The sequence below is a fragment of the Acinonyx jubatus genome, chromosome F2 (genome assembly GCF_027475565.1).
Source record: "Acinonyx jubatus isolate Ajub_Pintada_27869175 chromosome F2, VMU_Ajub_asm_v1.0, whole genome shotgun sequence".
Lineage (NCBI taxonomy): Eukaryota > Metazoa > Chordata > Mammalia > Carnivora > Felidae > Acinonyx > Acinonyx jubatus.
Window position 1 is genome coordinate 61,922,636 of NC_069394.1, and position 16,197 is coordinate 61,938,832.

At 41.2% G+C, this 16,197-nt stretch overlaps 1 protein-coding gene and 1 pseudogene across 1 annotated transcript in view; one reads left to right on the plus strand and one right to left on the minus strand.

Moving 5' to 3' along the window:
- The window catches only part of TRAM1 (translocation associated membrane protein 1), a 32,661-nt gene extending 30,562 nt beyond the window's left edge, over positions 1 to 2,099 (plus strand). Inside the window, exon 11 of the mRNA XM_027064436.2 lies at positions 517 to 2,099. Within this exon, the coding sequence (XP_026920237.1) occupies positions 517 to 590 (74 nt within the window). The 3' untranslated portion in view covers positions 591 to 2,099. The remainder of the gene's footprint in view (positions 1 to 516) is intronic.
- A 1,529-nt stretch (positions 2,100 to 3,628) lies between these two features.
- On the minus strand, positions 3,629 to 4,728 carry LOC113600759 (spermine synthase-like; annotated as a pseudogene).
- Positions 4,729 to 16,197: the final 11,469 nt, after the last annotated feature.

The window sequence follows — 16,197 nt, forward strand, 5'->3', positions numbered from 1 at the left end:
GAAGAAGGCAGCCATAGTACACTCCTAAACATAAGAGTTATCCTAAATAGCGACTCTGTGTATTGTAAAGAAACATATCCCTAAGAACTTTGCAGACAAATGTGAAAAGGTTCTTTATTTCTATCAAAAGTACTGCTCTTAAGACTACTATTTTAAAATTCTTGTAATTGATTTTAGAATTTTTTGTTTTCTGTCACTTTTTTAAAATTTTTTATAAATTTTAAATTTACATATAGTAATTGCCTTTTTCTAATTTATATTTTTTGAGATACAATTGACATATTATAGTTGTTTTTTTTTTAATTTGCTACTTTTGGTTCATTGTGTTACATGTTACCAGGTTTTATGATTGGTTAAATACTATTAAAAATTAACTACCACTAAGTTTTACATAAGGACAAACGGATACATACGAGGTTTTAAATTTCCTTTTCTGAAGGTACTTTTATGAATAAAGATGATATTCTTTGCATTTCTTTAGAAAAGAGAGTAACCCTGATTCTTTTCTCTTTTCAGAAAATGGTGTAAATGGAACAGTAACTTCAAATGGAGCAGACTCTCCCCGTAATAGAAAAGAGAAATCTTCATAATGAATTATAATCTAATTGATTAATGTCCCCAAAGAAATCTGCTTTTTACTATATCTTTCAGCACTAGAGATTTTTTTCTGTCCTTGAAAATACAGTTTGTGCTCTTTGATTCTTGCTATTGTACTGTTTCATGCATTTTTTTAAAGGGCATTTGAGGGAAGGATGATTACTATGAGTGAAAAAAATATTTAGCTTAGACTAAGCTACCTGCCTTCAAAATAGTTTAGGGACCACCACCATATTTTATTTTGTTTTTTATCTTTGAACGTTTTTCTAATGATTTGGAGAGATAACTATTTACAAAAATTCTACATATCAGTGATAAAATTTCTTGCTGTCACCAATTTTTTATATTAGCAAGATGGCCTCTTCCAGCAAGGTCATATTTTTTAAGTTATCTTTCAGGGTAAAATGGAAATACTATAAAGTTGGAAGTCAAACTTTAATATGTTTTCAAGTATCCTCTAATTTTTAGGAATTTTTGTAGTCTTTACACCTGGGGAAAAAGATTTGTAAATTCGCTAAAATAATTGTGTGCTTTATTATATAGGTAACGGTTGTTAATGTCACATCCCCATTTAAAAGAAAACATACTATTGGTTACGATGTGTGGAGATTTATTGCCGTATGTATTGAATCAAAATATATAAACATAAAACTACATGTGAAGAAAAAATCTTTCTTGTGCATTTTCAACACTTATAAACTGGAAATCAGAAAATTAAATATTTACTATAAAGAAGCAAAGTTGACTATAGCCCTTTTTGATATGTTTGTTAATAATGATTCTTAATGGGGCTTGTTATAAGTTCTATATGCACAGCATCTTAGAAAAATACTGTTTAACCTACAAACCCTTTTTAAAAATAATGCCTACTTTGATTTATATCTATAAAAAGAATGTTGGGTACTTATATTTGGAAAACACTGCGCTAATCTTAAAGAAATCAAAAATTGAGTTGGATAAATAGTCTTATAAAAGACAGTGCTTTATGTTATAACTATAGCTTTGGTCCCATCTTTAATTGAGAAGCATTTATCTGTATAAAACATATTTTTGGATAAATATATATATATATATATATATTTGTATCTCTAAAGAAAGGCTCTAAAAAACATTTGAGTAAAACATTTGGTTCCCTTTTCTATAATTATCCTTAAAAATTCTTACAGCTATATTTGGTTTTTTGTTGTCTTCACAGGACCTATACTGCTCCTTTTGGTGTTCACATCTTGTTCTCCATTTCTCACTTTTGTCACCAGCTCATGTTTGTGCCATTTTTAGTATATAAGTTGCAGGCTTGTTAGGTCTGCAGCTTAATAAGTTGCCATGCTGCTAGAAAGTTTTGCTTTCTATTTCCAGCTGTTTACTTACTTCCTGGAGAAAGTAGTAGCTCTCTGTAGCATCATGGAGTTTCAGTGGAACCAAATTTTTGCCATTAAAAACTGGCATTATATTGAACTATATACATTGAGAAATCAATCAAAATAAAATTTTTACTTTCACAAGCTGTATCCTGGACATTTTCTTTATTAGCAAGTTTTATGCTTTTAGTATATAATCTCATTTAAATGTACCATGTTTAAACAGTAAACTCTTCACAGACATTCAGAATAGCCTTTCCCAAAAAACTTTTATGCAAAAAAAGGTGATTAGTTTCATACAATTTATGCGAGCTACTGAGGGAAACCAATGGTCAATAAATTCAGAGACTGCTGAGTTAAAAGGTGTTTCTTTACTACAGAACTTTTTACCCCTTTATATGCAAATATGCTGATGCACCAAGAATATTTGCAATGGGGATATAATATGTAGTGTAAATCCTTTGTATGTAGCTAAAACTTCACAGACACACATAAATACCCAAGTGTATTTGTGAATTATATAAGCTCTAGACCCCCTTGTCCCAAATGCTCTCAAGAAAGTCTTTCTTTACTGGCCTCCAGGTCATGGCAGAATATGGCATTGTCACCTGGCCTCAGGTCAGCTTTGAAGCCTGATGGGAAGCATGCAGGACCGCCAGCTGTCAGATTCATTGAGTAACCTTGAACTAGTTGCTTTACCATTTTGGGATTCAGTCTTTGCCTCTGTAAAATGCCTTTTTGCTTGCTTGCATTTTAGAATATGGTTGTGGGTGGTCCAGGTGGACTATCTGGAACAAAAGTATTAACTGCATTCTTCTAAAATTCAGTAATTCTGCACAGTCAAAACCAGAACTAATCCCAGAACAAAGCTTGTATAGATGAAGAAATGAGAAATTTTTTGTGGCACATTTTGTTAGCAATATCCAATGACACCCTGTGTCTACAAGGTGTTCCCAAATGTTTTCACTGAAAACTAGTTCTGCATAAAACAGTAAGAATTGTTTTCAAGAAGTGATAGTTAACATTGATAGTTTCCTTTTTTTTTTTTTCTAATTTATACTTTTCTCTGAAACGTTGCCATTCATTTTTTCTTAACTCTTACAAGCACCAAATTTCAATATCTAATAAGTCAATTTGGGGAGAAAGAAGCACCATCAAGAACTTCCCTCCAGACCAAAACAGTGATGTTCATTCCTCCAAACAACTAAATTCAATCATTGTGATCTTGATGATCACAACAGAAACAAAAAGCCCACACACAAAAAAAGTAACAAAAGTCACATTCTAGGGGTTAAGTGCATTTAGCCATCGCTGTGCTGTCTGTTCATCCTTAAGCTGACTTTAAAAAAAGAAACACCCTAGCCCATCCAAATATACTTTTTCCATTTAGTTTTTTTTTTTTTTTTTTTAATGTTTATTTACTTTTGAGAGAGCACGAGCAGGGGAGGGGCAGAGAAAGGGAGACACGGAATCTGAAGCAGGTTCCAGGCTCTGAGCTGTCAGCACAGAGCCCCATGCGGGGCTCGAACTCATAAACCGTGAGATCATGACCTGAGCCGAAGTCGGCGATTAACCGGCAGAGCCACCCGGGTGCCCCCATTTACTTTTTTTTAATTAAAAATAAGAATTAGAGAAAAAAAAAGAAAACTTGAAAGAATTCACTGTTGCCTGACTCATTTTGATGTCGTATACAGCATAAGAAGTTCAGGAAGGCTATTTGCAGCATGCATGATTAGGGGATACTGGTCTTCAAGGTTCTTTCTACCAAACAGTGTAAATACCCACAATTCCAAGTGTGAAAGAACATCGATGATCCCTTAGAATTCCATAGGACAGTACAGCCTCCCGAGCTGATCATGGAGTTGACAGTGCTTCTGTCAAATTGACAGTTACCATGTGTAAAATATTTCCTATCCTGTTCCAGTACTTTCATTGAGAGTTCAAGAATTAGCCTGAGAAACTCCCATGTGGAACCTTCCGGAGATGTGGAGATTGGAACAGCTGTCAAATCATGAATCACATAAACTCTCTTTGGTGTATCTCTTCAGTACTGGGATAGACTCTTCTATTAGAACCTGAAAGTAGGCTCTTTCAAGTTTTGTCTAAGGTGACGCCTCATGTTTTTCACATGCATTTCTTACATTCATCAATCACCATTTGGTCAATCTCTACCATAGGGACCATCACTGGTTTCAGTTTGACTATTTAACATATGTCCCCATCTCCACCCCCTAGAATCAGTGCCACTGTAGTCTTTTCCACTGCCCACGATGGTTTGGTTATACCTAAATCAGCCTCTGCCAGGTTAACACCCCCACTTAAGGATGAGAATATTTCCAAATTTCTTTGAGTGTAGAATTGTAATGTTCTGAAAGGTGAATCTTCATTACACCAGGCACCTCTGTGTCATACTCAACCAGGCAGCCATCAGCAGTGGGCCACTATCTGTCCATGGGTGGTCATCGCTTCAGTTCTTCCATTCTCTCTTCTACTTTTTCAAAAGACTCAACTTGGCCTTGCGAATCACCATCATAACTCTGAAGTGCCAACAATACCAATCCATGTGGGTGAATTCTCAAGTTGGCAAAGCTGCCTTTTTGGTTTACGAAGGCCGCTAAATAACTGTGGTCTTGCCAGTTGTGCACCGACTCTGTCATCGCTTGCTCCTGGAAAATGGACTGGAGGCCTTTTAGAACAGTCTCACCATCAGCTTTGGCGCCGAGCATGAAGGTGAGCGCACTGTGCCCCGCTGTTGGCATAGTGAGGGGAGGCCCTGTGCCACACCTGAGGGAGGAGGCGTCAGGAGCCCGGGGGGCTGCTCAGCCTGTCAGGCTGCGGCCTGCAGGGAGGGCCCACTGGTTTGCATTTTACAAAAATGTTCTTAACGTTTATTCTTGAGAGATAGAGACAGAGTGCGAGCAGGGGAGGGGCAGAGAAGGGGGAGACACAGAATCCAAAGCAGGCTCCTGACCTGACACGGGTCACGAACTCACAAACTGTGAGATCATGACCTGAGCCCAAGTCAGAGACTTAACCACAGAGCCACCCAGGCACCCCTGGTTTGCATTTTTAAAGGAGCGGCTTCAAGAGGCACCAGGGTGGCTCAGTCGGTTAAGCGTGTGGACTTCAGCTCAGATTATGATCGCGCAGTTTGTGAGTTCAAGCTGCGCATCAGGCTCGCTGCTGTCAGCACAGAGCCCGATTCAGATCCTCTGTCCCTCTCTCTCTGCCCCTTACCTGCTTGTGCTCCTCAAAAATAAAAACATTTTAAAAAATGAAAATGAGAAAATAGAGGAATGGCTTCAAAAGTAATCCTGGGGAAATTCCAGGGAAATGCTTAAACAGATGGTTCTCCCCAAAGATCACCCTTGATGTGATAGGTGATTCAGTTAATCATCAACTATAAAACTTCAACACAAGACAGGTTTGGGAATTTCAAAGCAGACATTAGCAAGTATTTGTTGCAAGAATGAAAGATTAGTAACCCAGGACATGGGAAGGGAATGAATGGGGTTAGACTGCATTGGAAGCCCAATCCACTAACTAGGATGAAATGAGGCATTATTTACAAAAACAAACCAGTCCTGGGTTTAAGCATGATTTGCTTTACAAAATTAACCAGCTTTATTCAACACCATTCGGGAAGAGAGAGGCTAAGCCAATTTGTCTAACTATTTTCAGTGAAAATACTTTGTTGGCTTAAGGCTGAAATCAAACATTTGGGTGTCCTGAAAGCAAGCAAATCAGAAAAAAGCAGTTAAGAGGTTTAGGCCCATCACATAGTCTCATGCATAACTATTAGTAACTTTGAGGTTAAATGAGCCAAAGAAAAAAAAACATAGTCTCTTGTGAAGATTCACACGTCAACCAATTCAAGTGATAAATAACCTTGTTGACTTCTGTTAACATTAACAGGCACAAAATGGTTAGACTAGCAGACCAGAGTCCAAATCTTGACTTCTCCACTGATAGCTCTGTGTGGCCTAATGTCTGTGCCTCAGTTTCCTGAGATACATAATGGCGCCTACCCCACAAGGTAGTTCTGCAGACTAAGATAATGCGCATAAACTGCGTTCCTCCATGCCTAATGTTCACTAGATGTTAGTTGTAGGCTCACAACGTTGTGACAAACACAGTAAAGGAATGATTAATACTATTAAGTAAGTTTAGCTGTTACTACTTCTCCATATATGATTCATTATACAAGGTTATAGAGCACTCCTGTTCTCGAATGCACATACCCTTGAGCAGGCAGGCCAATAAAGTTGCATGAGATGCTCAGGCCAACATTATGGTCATTTAATCACCACAAGACTGCAAGCATGCTTATCTAGCACAAAAGTTCATAAATCAAACATCCAAGTCTGTACTGAATCATTTATACTTATGTGATACCATAATTATATGTTTATGAATTTTTTTAGAGAGAGAAAGTGTGTGCACATGAGCGGGGGGGGGGGGGGTGGCAGAGGGAGAGAGGGAGAGACAGAATCTTAAGCAGGCTCCACACTCAACAAGGAGCCCTAGGAAAGGCTCAATCTCATACCCCTGAGATCACTACCTGATCAGAAATCAAGTTGGATGCTTCACCGACTGAGCCACCCAGGTGCCCCTATGATACCATAATTATAAAAGCCATAAATAGCTTATATAGTTTCTAAAGAATGATTTATTTTACTTTATTTTATTTTATTTATTTTTTATTTGAGAGAGAGAGCATAAGTGAGGGAGAGGGGCAGAGAGAGACAGAATCTTAAGCAGACTCCACGCTCAGGGTGAAGTTGGACGCAGGGCTTATCCCATGACCCTAAAATCATGACCAGAGCTGAAACCAAGAGTTGGAAGCCTAACCAACTGAGCCACCCAGGCACTCCAAGAATGATTTTTTTTAAATTTTTTTAATGTTTATTTTTGAGAGAGGGAGAGAGAGATAATGTGTGAGCAGGGGAAGGGCAAAGAGCAAAGGAGACACAGAACCCGAAGCAGGCTCCAGGCTCTGAGCTGTCAGCACAGAGCCCAACGCGGGGCTTGAACCCACGAACTGTGAGGTCATGACCTGAGTCGAAGTTGGATGCTTAACCGACTGAGCCACCCAGGTGCCCCAAGAATGAGTTTTAAATCAGATACCTAGGGTTTATGAAATCATAGTTTCACTTCAATGGTGTGTACAACTTCTAGAAAATTTTTAGTTGCTTGGAGTTGCCTTACCTTCTACTGGGAAGAATCAAACTCCATCAGGGAAATGAGAATATTTACCTGGCATAAGGAAAAACATGTATTACAAGCAATATTTATCAATATACTTGAACTAATCTCAAAAAAATGTCCTACAAATTACAATTCCACAAGTGGACGGAAGGCCCGGCCGTAATGGTGTGTGTGGGATATACATAAAAGTGTGGATAATGCATGAAATGGACTAAACTCTGAAGACTAAGGTCGCTACTTTATGGTGTCCTTGCTGATTAACTTCTGGACTAATCCTTTTTTCCTTCATCAACTATGAGAAACTATTTTATGAGAATGATTAGAGAATACTTTTTTAAATGCTATTTTACAAGACTAATTTAGGTTAGTCGTGACCTCCTAACCAGGGTGGCCCTTTTCTCTTTTTTTGCTGATTTCATTCACAACAAACAAACAAAATAATAAGATGCAGGTTATGTGTAACTTGGGTCAGAAGGGGAAAATGTCTATACTGTAAATAAGTATATGAAGAAGAAAAAATTAAATGTGGTTTTTTTGTTTGTTTTGAGAGAGTATGTGTGTGCACATGTGCACAAGCAGGGGAGGGGCAGAGGGAGAGGGAGAGAGAATCCCAAGCAGGCTCTGCGCTGTCACAACTATGAGATCAGGACCTGAGCCGAAACCAGGAGTCGGATGCTCAACCAACTGAGCCACCCAGGCTCCCCTAAACGTGGTTTTTATTTTTTTTTATTTTTTACTTTTTAATGTTTGTTTATTTTTGAGACAGAGAGAGAGCATGAATGGGGGAGGGTCAGAGAGAGAGGGAGACACAGAATCTGAAGCAGGCTCCAGGCCCTGAGCTGCCAGCACAGAGCCTGACACAGAGCTCGAACTCACGGACCGTGAGATCATGACCTGAGCCGAAGTCGGATGCTTAACCGACTGAGCCACCCAGGCGCCCCATAAGTGTGGTTTTTAAAAAGTGAATTCCATTCTGTAGGATTAAGGCCTAGAAGACTACGAGGAATGTCAGAAGACCGATATGCGTAAATCCCAACACACATAAGAAGCTTTGAACATTTCAAAAGAAAGCAAGCAAGGCTTCCTTCAACTTGATCTTCAAAGAGAACTTACGTTAACTGCCCTCAGTGAATCCAAAGCCAAGGTTTACACCCAGAAGTCCTTTCCCTGTTGTTATTACCCTATGGTGGGTCAATTCTGCCTCGGAGCAGACACAATAATACCAGCGGCATAAAATGAAGATGGAGAGATGGCCAGGTAGCAAAGCGGAGTCTCTTTCTGAAGAGAAATGCTCTACAGTGCTTCTCATTGCAATTTACAGAGCACATCTCTAAACACTGGCCGTTGTACAGAAAGCTCAGGCTCGTCTCATGTATTCTATTAGATGGCATCTGAATTTTGTACGGCCTGCGGGGGTTTTTTGTTCTTTTATGAACGCTGAAACAATAGAGAATTTAAAAAGCAAGCCATCTTGTAGACTATAGCTTCAGGTTTGAGTAATCACTGCTCTCCTTGTTTTACTGTATTTTGATGAGAGCCAACATCCTAATTACAGCCCAGCATCTCCAGTTCGGCAGGCGGTGCCAATCACACCCCATTATCTATTGATGTGGAGCAAGTGCCCGTTAGGGGCTGCTGCAATCACCACCCTCATTTTCCGCTCTTGCTCCATCCACGTCAGCGCTCTCGTCTCCAGAGGTAAGAGCAGCTGTACTCTCTGTACTCATTAACCCAGCCGCCCTTGACATTTGTTCCCTTTTTTTTTTAAACCTAATGTCGCAAATTCTCTACTAAAAGAGAGACTTTCAGCCTGTGATTTTTTTTTTTTTGCATTGATTATTTCAGCTGTTTTCCAGGATCTGCACTTGCATCTAAAATAGTACTCTTACATTTCACACATTGAGCTTCAGAATTCCAAACAGAAGACCTGTGCCTTACTGTGATTTGATGCGCTAGAATGGCCGATGGTGCGGGGGTGGGGGTGGGGGTTTGGGGAGGGAGACCGAGTTGAATGCAGGTCCGGAACTTCACTCATGGATCTGAATTTGGCTTTAAAAGCATTAGAAATTTGTTTCTCCCTGATATTACCAATTGCCTGAAGACCTGAGGCGATCAGTTATGTAGGATATTTTTTTTTACACGTAGTGATTCTCATTCCAGAGAAGCTTAGTTTTGATGGGCTCCTTCTCTGCTCTGACTCTCTGTTAGCTCTCCACATGTCCATTCTTGGCAGGATAGCTTAGAGTAATTACACTGCACCTTCCTCTTTCCCCACGTGCAGTAGGGTTCCAGTGTCTTCTGAAAGGGAAGAGATGGGGAAAAGACAATTGCATTTTTATATTCTCCTATAGCAAAGGCCCAACCTCTCCTACCTCTGTCCCCAAAATACCCTCCCACAGTCCATTCTTTATCCACAATCTTTTTTTCCATAAGGCACAATAATATTGTACTTTATTGATTCTAAAATAAATAATTTTAGAATATTTATTTTAAATATTCTAAACAGGGGCACCCCCCATTATTATTAAATATAAAAAACGGGGGCACCCCCCCCCATTATTATTTTTAAGTGCTTTCCCAAGCCCCTCATTTTGATCCTCCACAAGAACCCTATGAATAGGTATGGACCATTCTTAGCCCCATTTTACAGAAACTGAATCTCAGAAAGATGAAGTGACTCAGTAAGTGACAAAGCCGGGCTTTGATCGAGGTCAAAGACATAGGTCTTTGATCGAGAACCTGTTCTTCACTATGTTCTAACACACCTCTCCTCCAGCCAAGCCTGTCCTTGGAAGACGACCATTTTATTTGATCTTCAGTGTTCTTCCTTCCAAAGAGTTTCACAAAGATCAGGTTATCTCTAATTGTAGATTATTAATCGTGTAAAGTAAAATCGCTTATTTATTTTATTCAGTAAACACTAATACACTTTTTTCTGGATGTTATGAGAATGCAGAAATTCCTAGAACACAGTCCCTACATTCAAGGGCTCACAGTCCAGTGTGAGAAGCAGACATCCCAGACAATAATATCAGCAATGGGGAAAGTTCTAGAGCAGGTATAAGTACCAGGTACCTCAGATGTAAGGCTGAACTTGAGCCGGACTATCTGGCTGCTGAAAGGCTTTTTTCAGAAAATGACCCTAAGGTTGAGTTTTGAATCATGAGAATTTACTTCAGGCTTCATGTACAGTGTAAGATGATGAATGAATGAGTGAATGAATGAATGAATCCATAAATCGGTGAAAAAAGGAATCAACTATGGCTTGAAAGAGATTGAGCCCACAACTTGGGGACATGGATGTGTCAGGAAAAATCATTGAGAGACAAATCCTTGGGGGAGCCTGAGAGGGGAATGGAAAGAGGTGAAGAGATGCCAGAGGCCATGGAAACCAAGCAAAGGGACTTCAGGAGGACATAGTCAGCAGTGTCCAAAGGTGCAAAGAAGAAAAAAGAAAGCCTGAGAAGAGTTGGTCGACTTTGTTTCCTTGGAAGTCTCCGTGCCCTCAGAGAAGAGCAAACAGGATGTTACCAGGTTCCCTCTGCCTCATTTTCGCTTATGGACCTAAGGCCTAGAAGGATCTGGTGGGCTCCTTGTGTGGCCTCAGCTCCCACGTGGACAGCAGATGCTGGACCTCTCCCAGCGCGTGGGGAGAGGTTGTGAGCACAGTTTTGCAGCTCACCACCCTGCCCCAGCCTGCGGAAAATCCAAATTGGAAAAGTGCAGGCGAGGGCAGTGGGGGTGCTGGCACGTTGCCCCCAGCCCTGACCTCACTGAGCGCCACGTGAGGGCATTCCTGGACTACTGTGCACGGGGCCCACCAGAGGAGCCAAGTTTGGGCAAACATTCACAGATTTTCCTCAGGCCCCTGGTTTCAGCTGTAACTACGAATATATCAGCTCTTGTGACTGCAAGTGATTTTTTTTTTAAGTTTATTTATTTTGAGAGAGAGAGAGAGAGAGCGAGCGCATACACGCATGGGCAGGGGAGGGGCAGAGAGAAAGGAAGAGAGTGAATCACAAGCAGGCTCTGCGCTGTCATTGCAGAGCCTGATGCAGGGCTCCATCCCAAGAAGGTCTGTGAGATCATGACCTGAGCCAAAATCAAGAGTCGGCCACCTAATTGCCTGGGCCAACCAGCCGCCCCTGCAAGCGACTTTTTATGACCTATGACTAACTGTACAAGCTATCGGACCTGTCTGACATCCCCCTCAGGGGCAGGAAAGAAGGAACCCACAGAGTGGGTTTGAAGGGACTATGAAACAAAGTGAGGTCACTTTAGGATTCCACTCTATCAAACCCATGTAATGCAAAGGTTACGAGCAAAATCAAGAGAGAAAAGAAAAGGTTACACGGAGGGTGGTTGTTGTGGCCGGGCTGTCACTAAGCAGCCACTTAGGGCGTGGGTTGCAAGCACTGTGCCAATCGCGGTACCTGCAGGGGGGACAACACGGCATGATTCCCGCCCTCCCCGGCTTCCAGTGTCAACACAAGGAGCCATGTACGAAAATATAATGAGAAATCATAAGCTGTAGAAAGGGAGAAATCCCTGGCTTGTAAAGAGAGGACACCGGCAGGAGGAGGAAAGGCCTCTCTGAGAAAACTACCGCCGAGCTAAGAAGCTCCAGATGAATAACTCGGGCAGAGAGTGAGGGAGGCCCAACCAGGACACTCGGGCCATTGGGTGGGGGTGGCAGGAAGGGCGGGGCCTCGGGACATCGGGTTCCGTCCTTGGTGCCAAGGCATCTCCCAAATCTTCCCATGGAGAATCACGGCCTGAAGGTGCGAATACTGTGCCGGGTCTAGCGATCGACTGTATTTATCTTTTACACTGCTTGGGTTTTCTCAACAAGTCTTTCTCCTGTGAAGATGCTGGTGACCGAGCAAAATTTCTTGGGACACTCTCAGCAGTATTTGTAAATCTGATGGGGTCACGTGCCCCAGTGCGTATGCTTAGAATTATCATTCTGTTCCTCCTCACCATGTTATTGAGTACTACTATTGAGGCAGATCTTGCAGGTTAGTCAAAGAGGTAAGACGCTGCACTAAATAGCTCTATGGACGTGTCCAGAGGAGCCTGCGTCCCAGCTGGGAGACCAAGAGAAATGGGAGCTGGTTTTCAGACCGAGCGAGCATTGTTGATTTCACATTTGCAAGTTCTGGTTTAAGTCAGAACAAAAGGCTACAGGGAATCAACTAAAAGGGGGCTGCTCTCTGGCTCCTTAACAATTAGCTTAAAGGCTCCTACTCTGAAAATAATTCACAGCCCCCTCATCTTTCAAGCCAATGCTGCTTCAACTACAGCCCAGGGACCAATTCCTGTTCCATTCTGCAAATTGTTTGTAACCCGTCTGCAGTGAGATAAGTACGGAAACAAACTAAGCATTTAGAACTTTTTTGGCAACATGGCAGAATGGTTTTATGTCTGCCGAATCTGGAAAGAAAGAAAGAAGAAAGGAAGAAAAGAAGAAAGAAAGAAAGAAAGAAGAGAAAGAAAGGAAGGAAGAAAGAAAGGAGATAGAAAGGAAGGAAGAAAGAAAGAAGGAAAGAAAGGAAGGAAGAAATTGAGCTTATGTTTTGTATGTCTTTGGAGGATTTTTTTTCTATTTATGTTATTTATTATTATTTGTAAAAATATTGATGTATACTGGATTTAAGGCAGAACTGATCCTTCCACACAGGTGTTCTGAGATGCGTTGTTCAGAGCCACTAAGTGGGCCTCAAAGGCAGTCCACTCACAAGAACAGGTAGTTAAACATGACAGTTCCCAATGGATCTAGAAACACTGAGGTCAAGTCAGGAGCCACGCTTTAGGCTTTCTCATTCAAAACAGAGTTCTTGGCCAGATCATTGGCAGCTTTCCAGATTTTTGCCAGCAGGAAGCACAGATCAGGAGTCTACACTCTCCTTGAAAAAATCAGATTTATCCAGAGCGATGCTTAATTACACATGAAATCCACAAAAATGTGAGCCGGCCAACTAGAGGCACAGAGAAACTGTTGCCAGTGGTGTCTTCAAAGCTAAGTGTCACATCTGTTTCTCCTGACTTTAAAGAAGATGGAAGAGCGCTGAGCTGATATGTTACAAAGCCTGTGGCAAAAATCCCCAAATGGCCACAACTGTATTATCAGTTAAGTAAAATCAGGTACGATGGGTATGAGACCAGCCCTTTAAGGTCACCACATTTAGCTGTATGGTTGTTCCTGCAGTGGCTGAGAGAGGTGAGGTCTGCAGTTGGACTGTTTTGGCCAAGGAGGTGCCACAACATCCCCAGTGGAATGCTTCATTGCAACATGGGTCTCAGGACACGCTCATTGAGCCAGCCCTTCATCACTCATAGACAATTGAAACTAATGTGTCCTTAGCAAACATCGCAGGTTCCCATTATTTGTGTTCTTAGCTGTTCTCAAATGTCTTTAGTTGGTGTCTTTCGTTAGACTAAATCAGTTGGCAGAAAAAATATCTTTCCATATCTTTTGTAATTTTCCCACATGTCTATTACATTCTGTGCCCAGTAGGTTCTGAGTAAATGTTGACTAACCCATTAATAAAATGATGTAAATCAAACAGCAGGTTCCTTTTTTCACCTTCAGTGCATTTATTTATTTTTATTTTTTATTTTTTTGCTGGTGTACTGTTTTATTCAAGGCTCCGTGAATTTGATTTAAAATTTTGGAAATAGACAAACATTGAAAAAATAATACAAACTTAGTTCATTTGGATCCTGTGCTCTCAAGTATCATGCCCAACCATAGAATTTGGCAAATACATATCAATACATGATGAGCTCAGGCAAAATCCAAGCTACTCACCCATTGAGGAAGCCTCAAATGATGAGATTTCTTGAAGGGAAATTAAGAAACAGAAATCTAAAGCACTTTTCTGTTCTTTTATGTCCCCCCCCCTTTTTTTAATCTCTTCTTGAATTTCCCAAAAATTATGCAGAAAGGCTCCAGTGGAAACTGAATGTGTTCTTCCTTGTCGTAGTGAAGGCAGCCACAACATCCAGTGAGCAAGGATCTAGCTATGAGGGAGCCTAGAAGGCATGAAGATGGCAAAGCCAAGGGAGATGGAGCCCAAGAGGGTAACACCCAGTTTATGAGAGCAAACCTCAGGCCATCACTGTAGACACAAGCTCCATCTGGGGAAGAATCAGCAGCACTTAGGGTATAGAAATTCTGTTCCATTCTTCCCTCGTCGTCTCTTTGTCTCTTTCTCTCCTGCATTTCCCCACCCCATCCCCATCTTTGCTTAGCCAAACCCATGTCCCTTCTCATAGAGAAAAGAGGGGAACTTGCTTGATTGGAGGTTGGGAAGTGGCTCACATTATGTTTTGAATCGAAGGTTCCATTTTCATGTGTTACCCCATTACCTCTGTGACCTCCCTGCAAGTGAAGCCAACAACTCCTTTGAGAAAGACCCCGAACCCTTCAAATACAGTAAGTCTCAGACTCCCCAGGTAAGATGGCATCTATGCTAACTAAACCCTTTAAGAAATACAAGCTGTGTTTTAGAATCTTGTTACAGCCTGTTCCAGAAGAGACCTATTTGGTGATGCCCCTGTAATGCCATCTGGTAACAATATTGTTCATATTCTAAGTGAGCACAAGCCATAATAGAGAAGGTAAAGATGGAACGGGAAACTACAAAAAATAAGATCAAATAAACAGAGGCCCAAGTCTCCAGAATCTTGTCCTTTTTCAGGTGACCTTATAAAAGCTGTGAATTAGGCAACAGGGGGAAATAAAGAGAAAAAAAGAAAAGGGCTTTGCCTGTTCCTTCCTATTTCCTTCGTTTGATTTTCTGAGAAATGTGCCTTTTGTACATAATTTTGGCATATTTGCTATTGGCAGAAGCTTGTAGAATAATTCCTTCATTAGTGTGCAGAATTTGATTCAACAATTCATTTTGAAGTCAGAACTTCACTACCTGTAATGGAATTGCATAGGCTATCTCAGGATATTTCCTAGGATATCAGAAAAGGGATTATTGTTTTTTTATCAAGAAACAGAAAGGGAAGGAAGGACACAGAGAAAGAAAACTGGAAAAAAAATTAAAAGCCAACTCTGAAAGGGAAAAAACCATTTATTTCCTGCTATAGTGAAGCCCAGTTCCTTGTGCAGTGATGTGTTTCTCATTAATAGGTATTTGTGAGGGTACAGAGGATGTCAAGGACAGATATGTGATGCTTCCCTAAGTCTGTCACAAACTTTCCCCATTCATCTCCTAGAGCAGCCCCCCACTAACCACTTGCAGCAACAGTGGAGAACGAAGACAATCCAACAACGTAGAGGTAGGTCTAGATGGTACCTGAGGACATCTGGCTCCTTCCTTTGAAAAGGCTACAGCTCCCTGACATCTTAGAGACTTGTGCACCTACTTCATTCATAGGTTGGTATCTGAAAGCAGATCCAGAGTGGAAGAGGTTGTAACAAGACTGTAAAACACATATTGTACTTGTTTCTAAATGGCAATACTAAGTGTGCGTGTAATCACTGGGGGGAGATGAAAGCTTACTGTATTTGGAGAGGTTTTGCTCTTCTTCAAAGACGCTGTTGGGCTCCACTTGCTAGATTTGTAGTAGTTGTCACAAAAGGGATAGGGGAATGAGTAAATATAGAACTTAATTCAAAGCTTGACCCCGACCAAAGGTACAGGCAGCCAAGCTCCTACACACACACACACACACACACACACACACACACACACACTTACACACTTTAGGTGCAGTAATCCCCTCAGGCAAACTAGCCTTAACATGACCTTGAAGGGCCAGGGCAGTAGGAGACAACACCCCCATCAAACCACAAGACAGAGCTAAGGAAGCCAGAACTCCCTCTTGCACTCTCTGCGTCCAGAAGTTGGTTAGTATCCAGTTTGACCCACAGAGTCCAATACTTGAGCTTTCATTCAGATTATGAAGGGGTGATCCTGGGGTGCCGGGATGGCTCAGTTGGTTGAGTGGTGGACTCTTGGTTTCGGTTCAAGTCATGGTCTCGAGGTCATGGGATTGAGCCCCGAGGTAGGCTCTGCAA